We start from the raw sequence: 19,323 nt of genomic DNA on the forward strand, positions 1-19,323 counted from the left end.
ACCAGTATAAGGTAATCACACAAACGAAATGTTGAGCTGAGGAAGCAGGACCAAGAGAGGGCTTCCCCAAGTGGCTCAGCAGTGAAGAATCCACCTGTGATGCAGGAGCCACAGGAGACTCGGGTTTGATCCCTGGGTCGGAAAGATCCCCTGGAGGAGGGCATGGCAACCCACTCCAGTAGTCTTGCCTGGAGAATCTCATAGATAGAGGAGCCTTGCAAGGTACAGTCTATGAGGTCGAAAAGAGTCAGACATGACTGAGTGACTTAGCATACATGCACACATGCATGATACTAAGAGAAGACATAGTTTACGATTCCTTTTATAATTAGGTGGGACCACAGGAAAATGCTCGTCTTGTAGGTCAAAAGTGATTATCTATCAGCAAATTCACTTAGCTCAACCAAGTATAAAGTACAAAAATGGGCAAAAGAGTAGATGCTGGTAAAGCTTAAGATAAGCGCTACTTTACCTGAGGGCTAGTGATCCACAGGGAGAGAGGGGCTTTAGCAGGGTAGGGGGCGCTAACCATGTTCTGTTTCTTGATATGTGTTTCTGTGACACCAATGGGTCCCACCTGTGAAACTCACCAAGTCACAGGTTTAAGACAAAGGGTACTTTCCTGTACGTATGTTTCACTTCAATACAGAGTTACAAAATCATAGCTTAAGTAGTGACTGGGCTGCTGCTGCTAAGTCACTTCAGTCGTGTCCGACTCTGTGCGACCCAATGGACAGCAGCCCACCAGGCTCCCCCGTCCCTGGGATTCTCCAGGCAAGAACACTGGAGTGGGTTGCCATTTTCTTCTCCAATGCATGAAAGTGAAAAGTGAAAGTGAAGTTGCTCAGTCGTGTCCGACCCTCATCGACCCCATGGACTGCAGCCTTCCAGGCTCCTCCGTCCATGGGATTCTCCAGGCAAGAGTACTGGAGTGGGGTGCAGTGATAGCTAAAACAGGAAACATTTACAAAGTAGCCTGGTTGCCATCATTCTCCCACCTCATAATCTCTAAAGAACTAGGCAATTCATCAGGGCTGTGCTTAAATTGCCTCCCTGTTTCTCACCTTAGGACTGTCCCCAGATACAGGTGAGACACATAAATAGGTGAGGAACATAAATCTGCCCACAGATTCCACTGCTTTTGCTTGGTTGGGTTCTTCATCTGGACTCAGGGTTTCTCCTCTCTTGGTCTCCACAGCCCAGAACATCATAGCTGGGAATGGACTTGGCATCAGCCATGAGCTCATTAATCTGGAGATCACCTCCCCTGAGGTCCCAGATCTGACCCTCATTGACCTTCCTGGCATCACCAGGGTGGCTGTGGAAAACCAGCCACAAGACATCGGACTGCAGGTGAGCCTCTCTGCAACTTGGGAGTGGGCCCCACGCTCAGCAGGAGGCACTTCTGAGGTCTCTGCCGGTAGCCCCCAGGGCTCTGGTGCACCTTCCCAGCCTGCTCTCAGTAGTTGAGGAAGAGACTGAAGAGGAGAGTCTAGGGATAGGGCCTCATAGTCGGGGTCTGACAAGGGCCCGGCGGCCATGGAAACAGGCAAAGCTGACTCTGTAGGCCTGGAGATGTATAACGCACACCCTGCCCAATGCTGTCCTGTGGAAATATGGATCCAGTGTTACCACTATCCTAATATTTAAAAGAAATCAGACATTGGATTTTTACATGGGATCTGCCAATTTTAGCCACAAGTTTTTTAAGTAATACTACGTAAGTCAATCAGGACACAGATTGTGGTCTCTGGCTGGGGACAAGAAGGCTGGTACAGTGGAGGCATGAGAACCGCAGAGCAGTTCTGACTGATACAAACCAACAGCTGCTGAGCCTGGGGCTTCTTTACCAAAGACCTTCCCACTTAAGGTTGCCTGAGAACATAGTCATCACAGGGATGCCAGAATCACACCTGATCTCTGGCTGGGTCTACCCTGAGACCAGCCTTGTCAAGCCTTGCTAAGCCAGCTCACATGGAGGCCAAGGAGGCAAGGACAGTCTCAGAAGCAGGGTTGCTGTCCAGGGTGTAAAGAGACAGGGTGGAGGAGAGGGAGAAGATGAGATCCTCTTCCCCTGGGACTGAGGTCACAGATGCCCTCTTGCCTTTTCCGAAGCAGGGGAGTGCACTGACAGTGTTGGGAACCCAATTACAGCCCAACTAAGACCATGGCAGTCCCTCTTGGATGGGTCTCTGCTGGCCCCACTGTCTTAGGCACTTGATTACTCTTTCTTCCTCAACATCCAGATCACCATTCTCTGTCTCTGGGAGCCTTGTAATTAGGTCATTCCCCTTCCTGAATTAAGGGACTAATTCCACACTTCTTACCCTGCTTCACTCAGCAAATGGGTGGGATTTCCCAAGGCATGACAAAAATGCTTGCCTGGGGTCAGAGCATGCCTCTTCCTCCTGCTGTCAGCTCAGAAGCATCCCAGGGAAGATCTATCGAGGAAGGAGGGGTCTCATCTGACCACAGGAATCAGGGAGCCTTTGGGAAAGAAGAAATACCAGTGATGAGCTCTGGAGGATAAGCAGGACATCAACAGAGAGCTCAATGGGGGCAGGTGGTCAGACATTCTAGAGGAAGGGTATAGGCTAAGCCAAAGCTCAGAAGTGTGAAAACTGGGTGGTGCTCTGGGATGACCAGCTGTGCTCTTGGGTGACCAGAGATGTGCTCTTCCTTTGTGACTCCCTGGCATCAGATCAAGGCACTCATCAAAAAGTACATCCAGAGGCAGGAGACCATCAACTTGGTGGTAGTCCCCTGCAACGTGGACATCGCCACCACAGAGGCGCTGAGCATGGCCCAGGAGGTGGACCCCGATGGAGACAGGACCATCGGTAAGAAGAAAGCACCAAGCTTCTTAGAGGACAGGAAGCCGGGGGAGACCCCTCAGATATTTGGAAGGTCCTGGATGTAATAGCTCTGTTAGAGGTGCCCACATCCTGCATCAGATACAAACTCTGTTCCCAGGGAAACTCTGTGGGCTCAGGGTGCAGTTGAACACAGCAGACAGGTCACCCTCACTCATGGTCAGGGCTAGATGTATGGCCAATATTTGGAGGTTCTTTGCCCTCCTTCCTATTGTCCCTTATTTGCATTCTCAACCCATTCTGGATCGGGGAGAAGAAATGCCTTATTTTCTCTCCCACAACGGTCCAGAAAGGAGGAAATGACTGGCCCATCAACTCTGCAAGTCCACAGGAAAAATTCTTGTGAGTCTTTGGTTCATGGAAAAGATCCTGCCAGGGCGTGTATGAACGTATTCCGGGAATACACTTACAGGTTTACACTGCAGCACAGGTGTCTACAGAGTTTATATTCAAGTAGAACTCTTCCCTGGGGAGATGGGTGCTCTTAAATTCCTTTTTAAAAAATGTCCCCCACAGAAGGCATTATAGGGGATTTGGTTTAAGAGCACAGATTGCCTGTGTTTCAATCCTTGCTCTACAACTTACTGGCTACATATCCTTGGGCAAATGAGAGCTGCTATTTTTAAAATTCTAATAATATTACTGAATATCACTTCTCCCCAGTCACTTCACTTACCCATTGAGCTTACTTTCCTGAAAACGTGCCAGTCATTTTCTTTGACTAAATGGATACCCAGTATATTACTGCCTTTTCCACTTTTTTTCCAACAAATGCCCAGGTTTCCAATAAGGATAAAAATAACAGTAGGGGAATACAACTCAAGTTTAATGTGTTATTATATGCCAGACTAGACTTGTACCCTGTTACCTGCTGACTTCTACAGGCATCTAGAATACACTGAACCAGAGAGAAAACTCAGGTTTGGGGTCATCCACCATTATGCAATCATAAGTCATTAGGGATGTCTCATTAAGGACCACAGAAGACAGTTTCATCTGTTAAGTAGATAGATCTATTTGGATATCCATCTCTTTATAGAAATTGAGTAATACTTCTTACTAGTAGTTTTCTATTCTTCTCATGGGGCTTCCCAGGTGGCTCAGTGGTAAAAAAAAAAAAATCTGCCTGCCAATGCAGAAGACACAAGAGACATGGGTTTGATCCCTGGGTAGGGAAGATTCCCTGAAGAAGGGAATAGCTACCCACTCCAGCATTCATTAGCCACAAACTCTGATAATCTGTAAGCTTTCACTAAATATTAAGTATTATTGTTGTAAATTCAGTTAAGTACTATACACAAAGAGTGTACACAATAAGGCCTTAGTATATTCCAAACAGCCTTATAACAGTGTGCAAATTTTCCATGCATTCAAGGTTAAGTATAGAAATAGAGAAAAGTATGCTAAATTTAAAAAAAGAAATGGAATATACACTCAAGTACACAGCAGCCAAAAGGTGGAAGCAAACCAAGCATCCACCAAGATCACAGTCGCTTGGAATTCAAAGCCTTCAGTCCAGTGTGAGCGAGAGGAGTAAGGGCAGGAGAGTGGGAGAGGAAGGCAGGGAGGATCTCAAAGGAGGTACCACTAGAGGGGCAGAGTGAGTCTGTGACAGGAGACCCTAGAGAGTCACAGACTCTCCTTACAGTAGGGAGTGATGTGCTTTTGGAGACATGGTGATGGAGTGAGTTGGTTCTGATGATGCCTGCTGCCTTAGTGTTGGGGACTCAGAGGGCACCCAAGAGACATTTGTTAAATAAATTACACAAGGCAATTAATGAGTTGAGTGAATGGATGAGCAAATAAAAATACAAGTGATAGGAATGAAATGGAATGAAAGAATGAGCTGAGAGGCACTGGGCAGAAAAGACTCTTGGTCGTATCAATCTTGATAAAGAAGAAGAAAGTTGGAGGCATCATAATTCCTGATGTTAAGTATATTACAAAGTGACTGCGATTAAAGCAGTATGGTGCTAGCAAAAAGAATAGCAAGCCCAGAAATAAACCCATGTCTGTATAGTTAGCTGATTTGGGGCACAAGTGGTAAGAATATACAATGGGAAAATGATAATCTGCTGGTCTTGGCCAAAAAAGACCCCATAGCCTAGCAGTGTTCAATATATTTGAAGAGAAAATTGACCTTTCCACTGCCCTCCTCTAATCATCTCACAGGGATCCTGACCAAACCAGACCTGGTGGACAAGGGCACCGAGAAAAGTGTCCTGAAGGTCATGCAGAACCTCACCTATCATCTCAAGAAGGGCTATATGATCGTGAAGTGCCGGGGCCAGCAGGATATCACCAACAAGCTGAGCTTGGCAGAGGCAACCAGGAAAGAAACGATGTTCTTTGAGACGCATCCGTATTTCAGGTAAGATTCTTTACGACAGCCTTGGACTCGATGGAAACCAGCCCTGCCTACCAGAATTGGCCAAGATGATTACCATATTTAAAAATTATACAATTAACATCAGTTCAGTTCAGTCACTCAGTTGTGTCCGACTCTTTGTGATCCCATGGACTGCAGCATGCGAGGCCTCCCTATCCATCAATAACTCCTGGAGTTTACTCAAACTCATGTCCATTGAGTTACTGATGCCATCCAACCATCTCATCCTCTGTCGACCCTTTCTCCTCCTGCCTTCAATGTTTCCCAGCATCAGGGTCTTTTCAAATGAGTCAGTTCCTCACATCAGATGGCCAAAGTATTGGTTTCAGCTTCAGCATCAGTCCTTCCAATAAACATCCAGGACTGATTTCCTTTAGGATGGACTGGTTGGATCTCCTTGCAGTCCAAGGGACTCTCAAGAGTCTTCTCCAACACCACAGTTCAAAAGCATCAATTCTTCAGCACTCAGCTTTCTTTATGGTCCAACTCTCACATCCATACATGACCTATTGGAAAAAAGATAGCTTTGACTAGATGGATCTTTGTCGGCAAAGTATTGTCTCTGCTTTTTATTATGTTGTCTAGGTTAGTCATAACTTTTCTTCCAAGGAGCAAGCATCTTTTAATTTCATGGCTGTAGTCACCATCTGCAGTGATTTTGGAGCCCCCAAAAATAAAGTCTGTCACTATTTCCACTGTTTCCCCATCTATTTGCCATGGAGTGATGAGACTGGATGCCATGATTTTAGTTTTCTGAATGTTGAGCATTAAGCCAACTTTTTCACTCTCTTCTTTCACTTTCATCAAGAGGCTCTTTAGTTCTTCTTCACTTCCTGCCATAAGAATGGTGTCATCTGCATATTTAAGGTTATTAATATTTCTCCCGGCAAACCTGATTCCAGCCTGTGCTTCATCCAGCCCAGCATTTCTCATGATGTACTCTGCATATAAGTTAAATAAGCATGGTGACAATATATAGCCTTTTCCTAATTGGAACCAGTCTGTTGGTCCATGTCCAGTTATAACTGTTGCTTCCTGACCTGCATACAGGTTTCTCAAGAGACAGATCAGGTGGTCTGGTATTCTCATCTCTTTCAGAATTTTCCAGTTTGTTGTGATCCACACAGTCAAAGGTTTTGGCATAGTCAATAAAGCAGAAATCGACGTTTTTCTGGAACTCTCTTGCTTTTTCAATGATCAACAGATGTTGGCAATTTGATCTCTAGTTCCTCTGCCTTTTCTAAAACCAGTTTGAACATCTGTAAGTTCACAGTTCACATACTGTTGAAGCCTGGCTTGGTGAATTTTGAGCATTACTTTACAAGCGTGTGAGATGAGTGCAATTGTGCGGTAGTTTGAGCATTCTTTGGGATTGGAATGAAAACTGACCTTTTCCAGTCCTGTGGCCACTGCTGAGTTTTTCATATTTGCTGGCATATTGAGTGCAGCACTTTCACAGCATCATCTTGCAGGATTTGAAATAGCTCAACTGGAATTCCATCACCTCCACTAGCTTTTTTTGTAGTGATGCTTCCTAAGGCCCACTTGACTTCACATTCTAGGATGTCTGGCTCTAGGTAAGTGATCACCCCATCATGATTATCTGGGTCATGAAAATCTTTTTTGTATAGTTCTTCTGTGTATTCTTGCCACCTCTTCATAATATCTTCTGCTTCTGTTAGGTCCATACCATTTCTGTCCTTCATTGAGCCCATCTTTGCATGAAATGTTCCCTTGGTATCTCTAATTTTCTTGAAGAGATCTCTAGTCTTTCCCGTTCTATTGCTTTCCTCTATTTCTTTGCACAGATCACCAAGGAAGGCTTTCTTATCTCTCCTTGCTCTTCTTTGGAACTCTGCATTCAAACGGGTATAACTTTGCTTTTGTCCTTTGTTTTTTGCTTCTCTTCTTTTCACAGCTATTTGTAAGGCCTCCTCAAACAGCCATTTTGCTTTTTTGCATTTCTTTTTCTTGGGGATGGTCTTGATCCCTGTTTGCTATCATGAACCTCCATCCATAGTTCTTCAGGCACTCTATCAGATCTAGTCCCTTGAGTCTATTTCTCACTTCTACTGTATAATCGTAAGGGATTTGATTTAGGTCATATCTGAATGGTCTGGTGGTTTTCCCTACTTTCTTCAATTTCAGTCTGAATTTGGCAATAAGGAGTTCATGATCTGAGCCACAGTCAGCTCCCAGTCTTGTTTTTGCTGACTGTATAGAGCTTCCCCACCATTGGTTGCAAAGAATATAATCAGTCTGATTTTAGTGTTGACCATCTGGTGATGTCCATGTGTAGAATCTTCTCTTGTGTTGTTGAAAGAAGGTGTTTGCTCTTGTGTGTGTTCTCTTGGCAAAACTCTATTAGCCTTTGCCCTGCTTCGTTCTGTACTCCAAGACCAAATTTGCCTGTTACTCCAGATGTTTCCTGACTTCCTACCTTTGCATTCCAGTCCCTTATAATGAAAAGGACATCTCTTTTGGGTGTTAGTTCTAGAAGGTCTTGTAGATCTTCATAGAACCATTCAATTTCAGCTACTTCAGCATTACTGGTTGGATTACTGTGATATTGAATCATTTGCCTTGGAAACGAACAGAGATCATTCTGTCATTTTTGAGATCTCATCCAAGTACTGCATTTCGGACTCTTTTGTTTACTACGATGGCTACTCCATTTCTTCTAAGGGATTCTTTCCCACAGTAGTAGATATAATGGTCATCTGACTTAAATTCACCCATTCCAGTCCATTTTAGTTCGCTGATTCCTAAAATGTGGACATTCACAATTAGCATAACCAACTGTTTTCATTAGTTTGGTATTAAATGCATTGGCTTACTTAAATCATTTTTTCTTGAATTCCGATGATGACACTGATTAAAAATTGAAGTCGAGTATTTCACAGGGCAAGGGTCCCCAACCCCCAGGCCATGGACCATTGCAGGTTTGTGGCCTCTTAGGGACTGGGCCACGTAGCAGGAGGTGACTGATGGGCGAGTGAAGCTTCATCTGTATTTACAACTGCTCCCCATTGCTTATGTTACCACCTAAACTCCATCTCCTGTCAGATTAACAGCAGCATTAGGTTTTCATAGAAGCACAAACTCTACTGTCAACTGCTGATGTGAAGGATCTCGGTTTCAAGATCCTTATGAGAATCATCCCAAAACCATTCCCCTCTGTGGAAAAATTGTCTTCCAGGAAACCAGTCCTTTGTGCCAAAAAGGTTGGGAACCACTGTCATAGGGCATAGCACACTTTGGTTTCCCAAAATGTTTTCCCTTGCTCTCTCTTTTGAGTCCCACAAAGTCTTGAAAGACGTTGGGATTTTTTCCACTGAACTGGATACTTTTTTCCTTTCCTTTTATTTAGGAACTTGCTGTTCCTGAACCATGGGGGAGAGGGTAATAAGATATAGTGGTCACTCCCACTTTAAGGAGTGACTGTGGGAAACTGGTGAATTTTTGCAGACCTGGTTTACTACTTACTCTGTGCCTTTGGGAGATGGCTCAACCTCTCTGAGCTTCTGCTTTTTCATCTGCTCAGAAAGTCCTGCTACTGCTTCATGGGATTAGGTTTAGGATTAAATAACATGGCACATGCAAATGTTCTGGCCAGCACACCATAAATATCACCTTGGTTCCTTCTTTCTCTCTGCTCTGGCCCTGAATGACAGAAATAGAAGGTTTTCAGAAGTATTGAGGGTTACAGCAGAGAAGACTGCTGCCAAGCAAAGAGAAGATTCTGTAACAATCACACACATGGTTTTCAACCCTGAGCAAGCAACAGAATTTGTGGGTTATTGTTGTTCAGTCACTCAGTTGTGTCTGACTCTATGTAACACTAAGGACTATAGCATGCCAGACTTCCCTGTCCTTCACTATCTCCCAGAGTTTGCTCAAACTCATGTCCATTGAGTCAGTGATGCCATCCAACCATCTCATCCTCTGTCATCCCCTTCTCCTTTTGCCCTCAATCTTTCCCACCATCAGGGTCTTTTCCAGTGAGTCAGGGGTTCATATCAGGTGGCCAAAGTATTGGAGCTTCAGCTTCAACATCAGTCCTTCCAATGAGTATTCAAGTTTGATTTCCTTTAGGATTGACTAGTTTGATCTCCTTGCTGTCCAAGGGACTCTCAAGAGTCTTTTCCAGCATCACCATTTGAAAGCACCAATTCTTCAGTGCTCAGTCTTCCTTATGGTCCAACTCTCACACCCTTACATGACAACTGGAAAAACCACAGCTTTGACTCTACAGATTTTGTTGGCAAAGTCATGTCTCTGCTTTTTAATATGCTGTCTAGATCTGTCATAGTTTTTCTTTCAAGGACCAATTTGTGGGAGAGTTTGTTAAAATTCAGCTAGCTGTGCCATCTGAGTTTCTGAGTTCTAAGGTAGGCCCCCAGACTTTCTAACAAGTTCCCAGACTTTCCTGGTGGCTCAGCATGTACAGGATCCACCTGCAATGCTATAGACTTGAGAGACTTGGGTTTGACCCCTGGGTCAGGGAGGTCCCCTGGAGGAGAAAAAATGGCAACCTACTCCAGTATTCTTGCCTAGAAATCCCATGGACAGAGGAGCTTGGCAGGCTACAATCCAAAGTGTCTCAAAGAGTCACATGGCAGTGACTAAGCACAAGCACAATTTCCCAGTTGAGGTCAACGTTGCTGGTCCAGGGACCACACTTTGAAAACCCTCTTCAACGTCTTTGGGAAAGTTAAGGCTTGGATGAAAAAGTGTGCTGAAGTTCTTTGTCACTGAACATCTGCGTTTCAATCCTTGTGTGCCCAAGTGCTGGGACTCAGCTCTTTTACAGCAAAGATGCTCGCAGCAGCACTGGAAAAAATGATCCTACTGGGTCCTTCGTGAATTTATGTTAAAGGTAAACACTTTGCAGCCAGACCACCTGGTCTGTGACTCTGGGCAAGCTGCTTAACATTCCTGTGCCTTTGCCTTTCGCTCTCTAAAATTGGTTGTTCAATGATTAAATATTTGTAAAGCCCTTAGAATGGAATAGGCACTTAGTACAGACCATGTAAACATTTTTTAAATTTAATTTTACTATGGAAAGAACATTTAACATGAGGCTCACCCTCCTAACAAATATTTAAGTGCACAATGTGGTGTTGTTAAGTACAGGCATGATATTGTTCGGCAGCTCTCTAGAATGTGTTTATCTTTCGTAACAAAAACTTTTTGCCCTTTGATTAGCATTCTTCATTTCCTCCTCCCCACAACACCTGGAAACCACCATTCCTCTCTCTGATTGCCTGCGTCTGACTGTTTTAGATAGAGCACATAAATGGGATCATGTAGTATTTGTCTTTCTGTGACTGGTTTATTTCACTTAGCATGACATCTTCAAGGTTAATTCATGTTGTCACATACTGCAAAATTTCCTTCTTGTGAAATGCTGAATTATATCCTATTGCATGTATCTACAATTTTCAATCCATTTATCTTTCCATGAACATTGAGATTGTTTCTACATCTTGGCTCTTGTGAACAGTGCTACAGTGAACAGAGGAGCCCTAATAAATCTGTGAGATCTTAATTTCAATTCTTTTGAATAAATGCCCAGAAGTGGGATTGCTAGATCATATGGTATTTCCATTTTTAATTTTTTACAGTACTTTATTGCTGCTTTCCATAGAGGCTGCATCATTTTGAGTTCCCATCAACAGTATACTAGTGTTGCAATTTCTCCACATCCTTGCCAACACTTGTCTTGTTTGTTTTTTTTTAATATTATCCTAACTGATATGATGTGATATTTAGTTGTGGTTTTGATTTGCATTTCCCAGATAATTAGTGATGCTGATCATCTTTCCATGTGCCTTTTGGCCATTTTTATGTTTTCTTTGAGGAAATCTCTATTCGAGTCTTTTAGCCCATTTTTAAATTGGGTTATTAGGGTTTATTTGCTAGTGAATTGTGGAGTTCCGTGCATATTTTGAAAGTTAACCCCTTATCAGATACAAGGTTTTGCAAGTGTTTTCTCCCACTTTGTATGTTGCCTTTCCTCTGTTGATTGTTCACTTGCAGTACTGGAGTTTTTAGCTGGACATCGTCCTACCAGTCTATTTTTGCTTTTGTTGCCTGTGCTTTTAGTGTCATATTCATGAAATCATTTCCAAGGTCGATATGATGAAGATGATCCCCCATGTTTTCTTCTGGGAGTTTTACAGTTTTGGGTTTTACATTTAAGCGCTTAATCAATTTTCAGTTGACTTTTGTGTCTAGTGTAAGAAGAGGCTCCATTTTGCTGTGGTTATCTAATTTCCCCAACACCATTTGTTCAAGTGGTTATCCTTTTCCCATTGTGTATTCTTGGCACTTTGGCAAGAATCAGTGAACTGCATAGCATGGGTTTGTTTCTGGGCTTGCTATTCTGTCCCATAGGTCTGTGCTGTTGCTGTTTAGTCACTAAGTCATGTCCAACTCTTTGCAACCTCATAGACTCTAGTCGGCCAGGCTCCTCTGCCCATGGAATTTTCCAGATGAGAATACTGGACTATATCTGTCTTTATTCTAGCTCCATACTGCTTTCATTACAGTAGCTTTGCAATATAGTTTAAATCAGAAATGTGATGTCTCTAGCTTTCTTCTTCTTTTCAAGATTGATACACCTAATCAGGGATAAATATTTGCTATAAGAAATAAAATACTAGTTTGGGCAAGTCACTTAACCTCTATGAAATTGTATTGTTTTGCTTTTCCTGAAAAAATGACTTACCACTTGAGTTTATTGGGACACAAAAAGAAAAAAAAAGTAACCTCTCTAGTACTATGCTTGCCTAGGTGTGATCTTGCTCCTTAATTATCAACTGTCCTCATGTACCACCTGGCTTTTCTGATGGTGTGTGTCGCTCCACAGAACGGAGCTCATCTACCCACTGATAAGGTACAGTACTGGAAAGTGATCCTAAGGGCCCTTCTTAAATTCATGTGTGTTCTGTTTTGTTTCAGAGTTCTTCTGGATGAAGGAAAGGCCACAGTGCCTCTTCTGGCAGAAAGACTTACCACCGAGCTCATCTGGCACATCAATGTGAGTCAGTAGTTTAAGTTGCAAGCTATAAAATAAAATGACAGCCTTGGGTACTTCCCTGGTGGTCCAGTGGTTAAGACTTAACCTTCCAATGCAGGCGATACAGGTTCAACCTCTAGCTAAGATCCCACATGCCTTGTGGCCAATAAACCAAACATAAAAGAGAAGCAATATTGTAACGAATTCAATAAAGACTTTAAAAATGATCCACATCAAAAAACAAATCTTAAAAAAAAAAATGACAGCCTGTCCAGGTCACTTTCTTAGTCATGGGTTGACTAGGATACTCCAGTGAAATGTCCAAACCAGCAGATAAATAAGAACATTCTGAAAACCAAATCACTCCTGGTCAGAGGCTCACAAAAGAGCTTCTGAAACAGAAAAGCAGTAACTGCATAGTGTTGAAATAAAGAGTTGAATCTGTCAATTTGGGGCAAGCAAAAAGAGAAGAAAAATTCTAACACCAGGTTAGCAGTGTAAAAAGGAGTGAATATCGAGTTAGCAAATTTTTAATAGTTTGTTAACAATTCACAATATAAAAATCACTTTCCTTTTAGACTTCCTGATGGAACACTGGTTAAGACTTCACCTTCCATTGCAGGGGTGCAGGTTGGATCCCTGGTCAGGGAACTGAGGCCCCATGTGCTTCAAGGCCAAAAATCCAAAACATAATACAGAAGCAATCTTATAACAAATTCAATAAAGACTTTAAAAATGGTTCATCTCAACAAGTCTTTAAACAATAATTTAAAAATATAAATATAAAACATTTTCCTACCTTCAAACTTGTAGGAAATAAATGTTCGGTTTTCAGTGATTCTCAAAATAAGAAAACCACAAAGTTCTCATGATGTCATTGAAGGGGGACTCTGGCTTAGTGCTTATTGAGAAATAGAATATTTATAGCCATCACCATCACCACTGTGGGCTCCAGGACCAGGCACCAGCCACTACATCTGCATACCCCCATCAAGAGGATGACTTGAGAGTTGGACCATAAAGAAGGCTGAGCACCAAAGAATTGATGCTTTCAAATTGTGGTGCTGGAGAAGACTCTTGAGAGTCCATTGGACAGCAAGGAGAGCAAATCAGTCAATCCTAAAGGAAATCAAACCTGAATATTCATTGGAAGGACTGAGGCTGAAGCTGAAGCTCCAATACTTTGGCCATCTGATGTGGAGGGCTGGCTCATTGGAAAAGACCCTGATGCTGGAAAAGATTGAAGGCAAGAAGAGAAGGGTGCGACAGAGGGTGAGATGGTTGGATAGCATCACTGACTCAATGGACATGAGTTTGAGCAAACTCTGGGAGATGGTGGAGAACAGGGAGGCCTGGCATGCTGCAGTCTGCGCAGTTGCAAAGAGTCAGACACAACTTATAGACTGAACAACAACAAATCAAGAGGATAATGGCCAGAACATGCAGAGGAAAGAGTGGCAGGTGTCCATACTAAAAATAGTCCTCCTATTAAAAATATTAAACCCACGCAAGCTACACAAGGACCCTTTCAAAATAGCCCTCTGAGACCACAGTGGATAATCATTTCTCCTAAACTCTCTGAGTAAGAGAAATACAAGTAAAATGAAGATGCAGAAGAGCAACTCTCAATTAAAAGGCCAAGAGAATGCCCCTGAAAGAACAATGAAAGAGACTTCTTCAGTCTCATAGATGCTGAGTTCAAAAGGGAGATAATGAAAATACTGAAGGAATTAAGAAAGGCCATGGATAGAAATGCAGGTTAGTATAAAAAAGGAACTACAAACTATAAAGAGGAGCAAAGAAAAAAATTCATTTGCCAAGATGAAAGCTGATCTAAAGACAATAAATAGCAGAATGAATAATGAAGAAGAATAAACAAGTGATCTGGAAGATAGAATAATGGAAATCACTCAGTCAGAACAATAGAGAGAAAGCCAAATGATAAATGGAATATTTGTCATGCTTGCCTGAACCATTGTACATGAGAAGATGAACCTTGAGAACAGAGGTGGAACCTAAGGGCTGGATCCCAGTCCGTGCTACATTGCACGTTGCATGCAAACAATGAATTCTTTTGAACCAGAAAACACATACTCAAAATATTTGTTTGTAGAGGGGCAGCATTTCTCAAACTGTGTATGGTGCTTGTGGTAAAGAACCTGCTTGCCAGTGCAGGAGACAGATGTAAGAAATGTGGGCTAGATCCCTGGGTTGGGAAGATTGCCTGGAGGAGGGCATGGCGACCCACTCCAGTATTCTTGCCTGGAGAATTTTTGCCTAACACACAGGCAAAAATGTTACCTAGAAAATTTGTTTAAATTCATATTCCTGGGCCCTGGCTGAGCTTCTGAGTCAGTAGGTCTGGTGTGGGGCCCATGAATTTGTTTTTCTCAGGTGGTCTTTGGGAACATACTTGGAGAAGTACTGATTCTGGTGAAATCCCTTCAGTTTGCAGCAGAGAATTCTAAAAGAAATAACCCTGTCTAAAAACTATGCTGCTAGTACTAAATCACTTCAGTTGTGTCCGACTCTTTGTGACCCTATGAACTGTAGCCTGGCAGGTTCCTCTGTCCATGGGATTCTCCAGGTAAGAATACTGGGGTGGGTTTTTGTGCCCTCCTCCAGGGGATCTTCCCAACCCAGGGATCTAACCCACATTTCTTACATCTGTCTCCTGCATTGGCAAGCACTTTCTTTACCACTAGCACTACTGGGGAAGCCCGTCTAAAAGCTATATCTCCTATCTAATTGAGAAAAGCATCTTTTTTAAAAAGATGTTGTATTTTGATAATTTTTTTGAAACAGTTCTCAACATTTAAATATTGAACTTAAAATTTTGAATTTCAGTTTTGTACTATTTTAAATTAATTTTAAAATTTATATCAAGACGCAATCATGATCGTTTGAAATACCAGGAAAAAGATTAATACCTTTCTGCCTACAGATACAAACTGTCCAAAGAGAGAGAGGAGAGACCTTATCAACTTCTTGGTACGCTACTCCACAAACTTCCTCTAAATCCCAATAGCTCATTCTGCCTGGCTAACTACACTAACATCCTTCACTCAGATATCTTTACCTGCAGTTTTTACCTGCTCGGGCTGTAAAGGTGTGAGCAGCTGTGAAGTAAAGTCTGCTGCTTACCACCTCAGTGATGATATCAAACAGTTTGTCTCTCTGAACCTTTTCCTCTCTTGTGAAAAACAGGCAACAAAGTCATGGCTTTGTACCACAGCGCAGGGCTTCACTAAGATGTAAAGGACTTGGAATGATGCTCAACCCAAAGACAACCCTCCTCGGTGCCCTCTCCATCGTTCCTGCTCCTCCACTTTGTTAAATTGTCATCGCAACATTGACTGCTTTGGACCTTTGCCAGCCGACACCAACACATAGGCATAACCTCTTCCAAAGCACCGTTTATCAGTTTATAACACTCAAATGTTATAGGGAACATTTCACTAAGGAAACCTTCCATTATATTCAAAGGTACTTGTTATCTCAACGAAAGCTCTGAGTCAAACAAACAAAAAACCCAAAACTGGCCACCACCGATCCCCTCCCCACTCTGGTCACATGACAGAGCTGCAGAATTCTCAACACCAGATTGTTCAAGCATTGCATCCCGAGTCCTCCTTGAGTTCTTAGCAGGAGTCGCGCTCAACAAGAGTCACAGGACAATAGAAGCTGAATGCTTTCAAACGGGATTCTGCCCATACACCTAAGATACCCGTCAGCTAATTTCAGCAAGCGGCAGCATTTCCTTGTTTGCTCTTATCAGGGAAGATCCCCTGGAGAAGGAAATGGCAATACACTCCAGTGTTCTTGCCTGGGAAATCCCAGAGACGCCTGGCAGGCTACAGTCCCTGGGGTCACAAAAGAGTCAGATAGGACTTAGCGACTTAAAAACAAAACAAGTTCATCACGCTGCAGCCTTTCATTGCTTGCTCTTGTTTTGTTCAGAAATCGCTCCCCTTGTTAGAAAACCAAATAAAGGAGAAGCACCAGAGGGCGACAGAGGAGCTGCAGCAATATGGGGACGACATTCCCAGCGATGAAGGGGATAAAATGTTCTTCCTCATTGAGGTGGGGATTACCCAGGACTCCCTGTTGCTCTGCCCTCCTTGTTTCTCATGAGGTGGTGGGTGTGGGGAGGGGGTAGGGGGTGGGGGATGTATGAGGTGGGTGGTGGGTCATCTCACCCCCTTGGAGCCCCAGCCCCCACCCCACCATGCACAGCTGATCCAGATCCCTGCTCTTTAATACAATTACAGCACAGATTGATGATTTTATCTCATCTTTTCAGAAAATTAAGGTATTTAATGAGGACATTAGAAAGTTAATAGAAGGAGAAGAAATTGTAATGGAGACAGAGTCTCGCTTATGTAACAAAATCAGAGAGGAGTTTACAAGCTGGATACTCATACTTACCACCAATATCGAAAAAGGTAAGTCCTGGGACAGGGCTTCCCCAAAAGCAACATCACGTTTACCAAGACCAGAAGCAACTTCTGGCACATAAAAATTGTGCAAAGAGCCGACTGTGCCCATACTAGGGACCTCTTAGTATCTATAACAGCTTCCCAGCCATTCTTGTGGAGCACGGCCCTTGCCAATTCAATAGTAGACCATTCCACCACCTACTTCCAACTATCTCCTTGCTTCTGTGTTTTGAGGCTCGGCAGTTTCTCTTACCCTGTCTCTTTCCTCCTCTTTACCCCCATTCCGAGATCAGCAAGGTTTATGCTTTGACAACAAACTCCTTACTTCCTCTGGCAGAGTTCCAACTTCTATCTGCTCCAGCCCAAAGGCCAATAGGGTGTGTGCCTGTGTGGTGTTGTAGTGTGTGTATGTGTGTGTATCTTTGCTTTGACACTTTAAAATCCATGTTTATTTATTTATGTTTGGCAGCACTGGGACTTCATTGCTGCACACACGCTTTCTCTAGGTGCAGAGAGTAGGGGCTTCTTTTGTTGTGGAGTACAGACTCTAGGACACTCGGGCTTCAGTCATTGCTGCATGTGGGCTCAGCAGTTGTGATTCATGGGCCCTAGGGCGTGGGCTCAGTGGTTGCGGTGCATGGGCTTAGTTGTCTTGCAGCATGTGGGGTCTACCTGGACCAGGGATCGAACTAGTGTCCCCTGCATTGCAAGGTGGGTTCTTAACCACTGATCCACTGAGGAAGCTCTGTTTTGACATTGAATAAAAGCAGCACTATCCCTTCCATGGTAAGAGCCTTCCAGCTACATGTAGCCTTGGAAGAAGAGCTGTAAGGGCCACAAGAATTTTTTGTTTCTATTTTCATTTAATTAATCAGATTTTTTTCCTACCAATTATAAACACTCAGCTTCTCTCCTGGCATGATGACTCTCAACTGAAACACAATGGAGTATAAAAAGATTTTTGTTTCTTAACAGTCAATATTTCTCAAACTGGCATTATCAGGCCACAGATAATTATTTTCACGATTAAAAGAAACTCTATTTAGAAACATTGCCATAGGATTCGTTGGGTAAGCAAGACTTGAAAAAAATCCCTATCTTTAAACTGTCTGTGAAATTATTAGAATTTATCCTGGTGGTTTGTTTTCGTTGCAGTTAAAAGTGTGCTTAACGAAGAAGTCTCAAAATATGAAAAGAAGTATCGAGGCAAAGAACTTCTCGGATTTGTCAATTACAAGACATTTGAGACTGTCGTGAAGCATTACCTGGGGCAGCTGATAGACCCAGCACTCAAGATGCTCCAGAAGGCCATGGGTGAGGAACTCTCATAAAAAAACTTTCAGATTGTTACCCTTGTACCTCCCATAGGTCTCATTGCTTGGAGGGAGAGATTTGAATGGAAGTATCAAACACAGCCTGCAGATGTTTGTCCACTTAGCGGGAGGGGGAGAGTGTTGTCAAGGCTGTATATTGTCACCCTGCTTATTTAACCTATATGAAGACTATATCATGTGAAATGCCAGGCTGGATGAAGCACAAGCTGGAGTCAAGATTGCTGGGAGAAATATCAATAACCTCACATACACAGATGACACCACCCTTATGGCAGAAAGTGAAGAACTAAAGAGCCTCTTCATGAAAGTGAAAGAGGAGAGTGAAAAAGTTGCCTTAAAACTCAACACTCAAAAAACTAAGATCATGGCATCTGGTCCCATCATTTTATAGCAAATAGATAGGGAAACAATGGAAACAGTGACAGACTTTATTTTGGGGGGCTCCAAAATCACTGCAGATGGTGACTGCAGCCTTGAAATTAAAAGATGCTTGCTCCTTGGAAGAAAAGTTATGACCAACCTAGACAGTGTATAAAAAGCAGAGACATTATTTTACTAACAAAAGTCTGTCTAGTCAAAGCTATGGTTTTTCCAGTAGTCATGTATGGATGTGAGAGTTGGACTATAAAGAAAGCTGAGTGTTGAAGAATTGAAGCTTTTGAACTGTGGTGTTGGAAAAGACTCTTGAGAGTCCTTGGACTGAAAGAGATCCAACCAGTCAATCCTAAAGGAAATCAGTCCTGTATATTCATTGGAAGGACTGATACTATAGCTGAAACTCCAATATTTTGGCCACCTGATGCAAAGAATGGACTCATTGGAAAAGACCCTGATGCTGGGAAAGATTGAAGGCAAGAGGAGAAGGGGACAACAGAGGATGAGATGGTTGGATGGCATCACTGACTTGATGGACATGAGTTTGAGCAGACTCTGGGAGTTAGTGATGGACAGGGATGCCTGGTGTACTGCAGTCCATGGGGTCGCAAAGAGTTGGACATGACTGAGTGACTGAACTGAACTGAACTGAGAGTGTGTATGAGCTTTATGTACCTCTTACCTAAGCCTGGATGACGCAGTGTGTGGAATAATTAGCTGCTAACCCTGCAGAAAGGGGTTCCCAAGTGGCACTAGTGGTAAAGAGTAAGCTTGCCAATGCAGGAGACACAGATGTCGTGGGTTTGATCCCTGGGTCAGGAAGATCCCCTGGAAGAGGAAATGACAACGCACTCCTATTCTTACCTGGAGAATCCCATGGACAGAAGAG

General features: G+C 43.0%; 2 protein-coding genes across 2 annotated transcripts in view; one reads left to right on the forward strand and one right to left on the reverse strand.

Annotated features, from left to right (window-relative positions):
* The window catches only part of MX2 (MX dynamin like GTPase 2), a 37,134-nt gene that overhangs the window by 12,301 nt on the left and 5,510 nt on the right, over positions 1–19,323 (forward strand). Inside the window, exons 6-12 of the mRNA XM_061422069.1 lie at positions 1,199–1,353; positions 2,702–2,840; positions 5,046–5,244; positions 12,229–12,307; positions 16,247–16,369; positions 16,590–16,731; positions 17,881–18,039. Of these exons, the coding sequence (XP_061278053.1) occupies positions 1,199–1,353; positions 2,702–2,840; positions 5,046–5,244; positions 12,229–12,307; positions 16,247–16,369; positions 16,590–16,731; positions 17,881–18,039 (996 nt within the window). The remainder of the gene's footprint in view (positions 1–1,198; positions 1,354–2,701; positions 2,841–5,045; positions 5,245–12,228; positions 12,308–16,246; positions 16,370–16,589; positions 16,732–17,880; positions 18,040–19,323) is intronic.
* The window catches only part of TMPRSS2 (transmembrane serine protease 2), a 126,205-nt gene that overhangs the window by 1,519 nt on the left and 105,363 nt on the right, over positions 1–19,323 (reverse strand). The window lies entirely within an intron of this gene.

This window comes from Bos javanicus, chromosome 1 (genome assembly GCF_032452875.1).
Source record: "Bos javanicus breed banteng chromosome 1, ARS-OSU_banteng_1.0, whole genome shotgun sequence".
Taxonomy (NCBI): domain Eukaryota; kingdom Metazoa; phylum Chordata; class Mammalia; order Artiodactyla; family Bovidae; genus Bos; species Bos javanicus.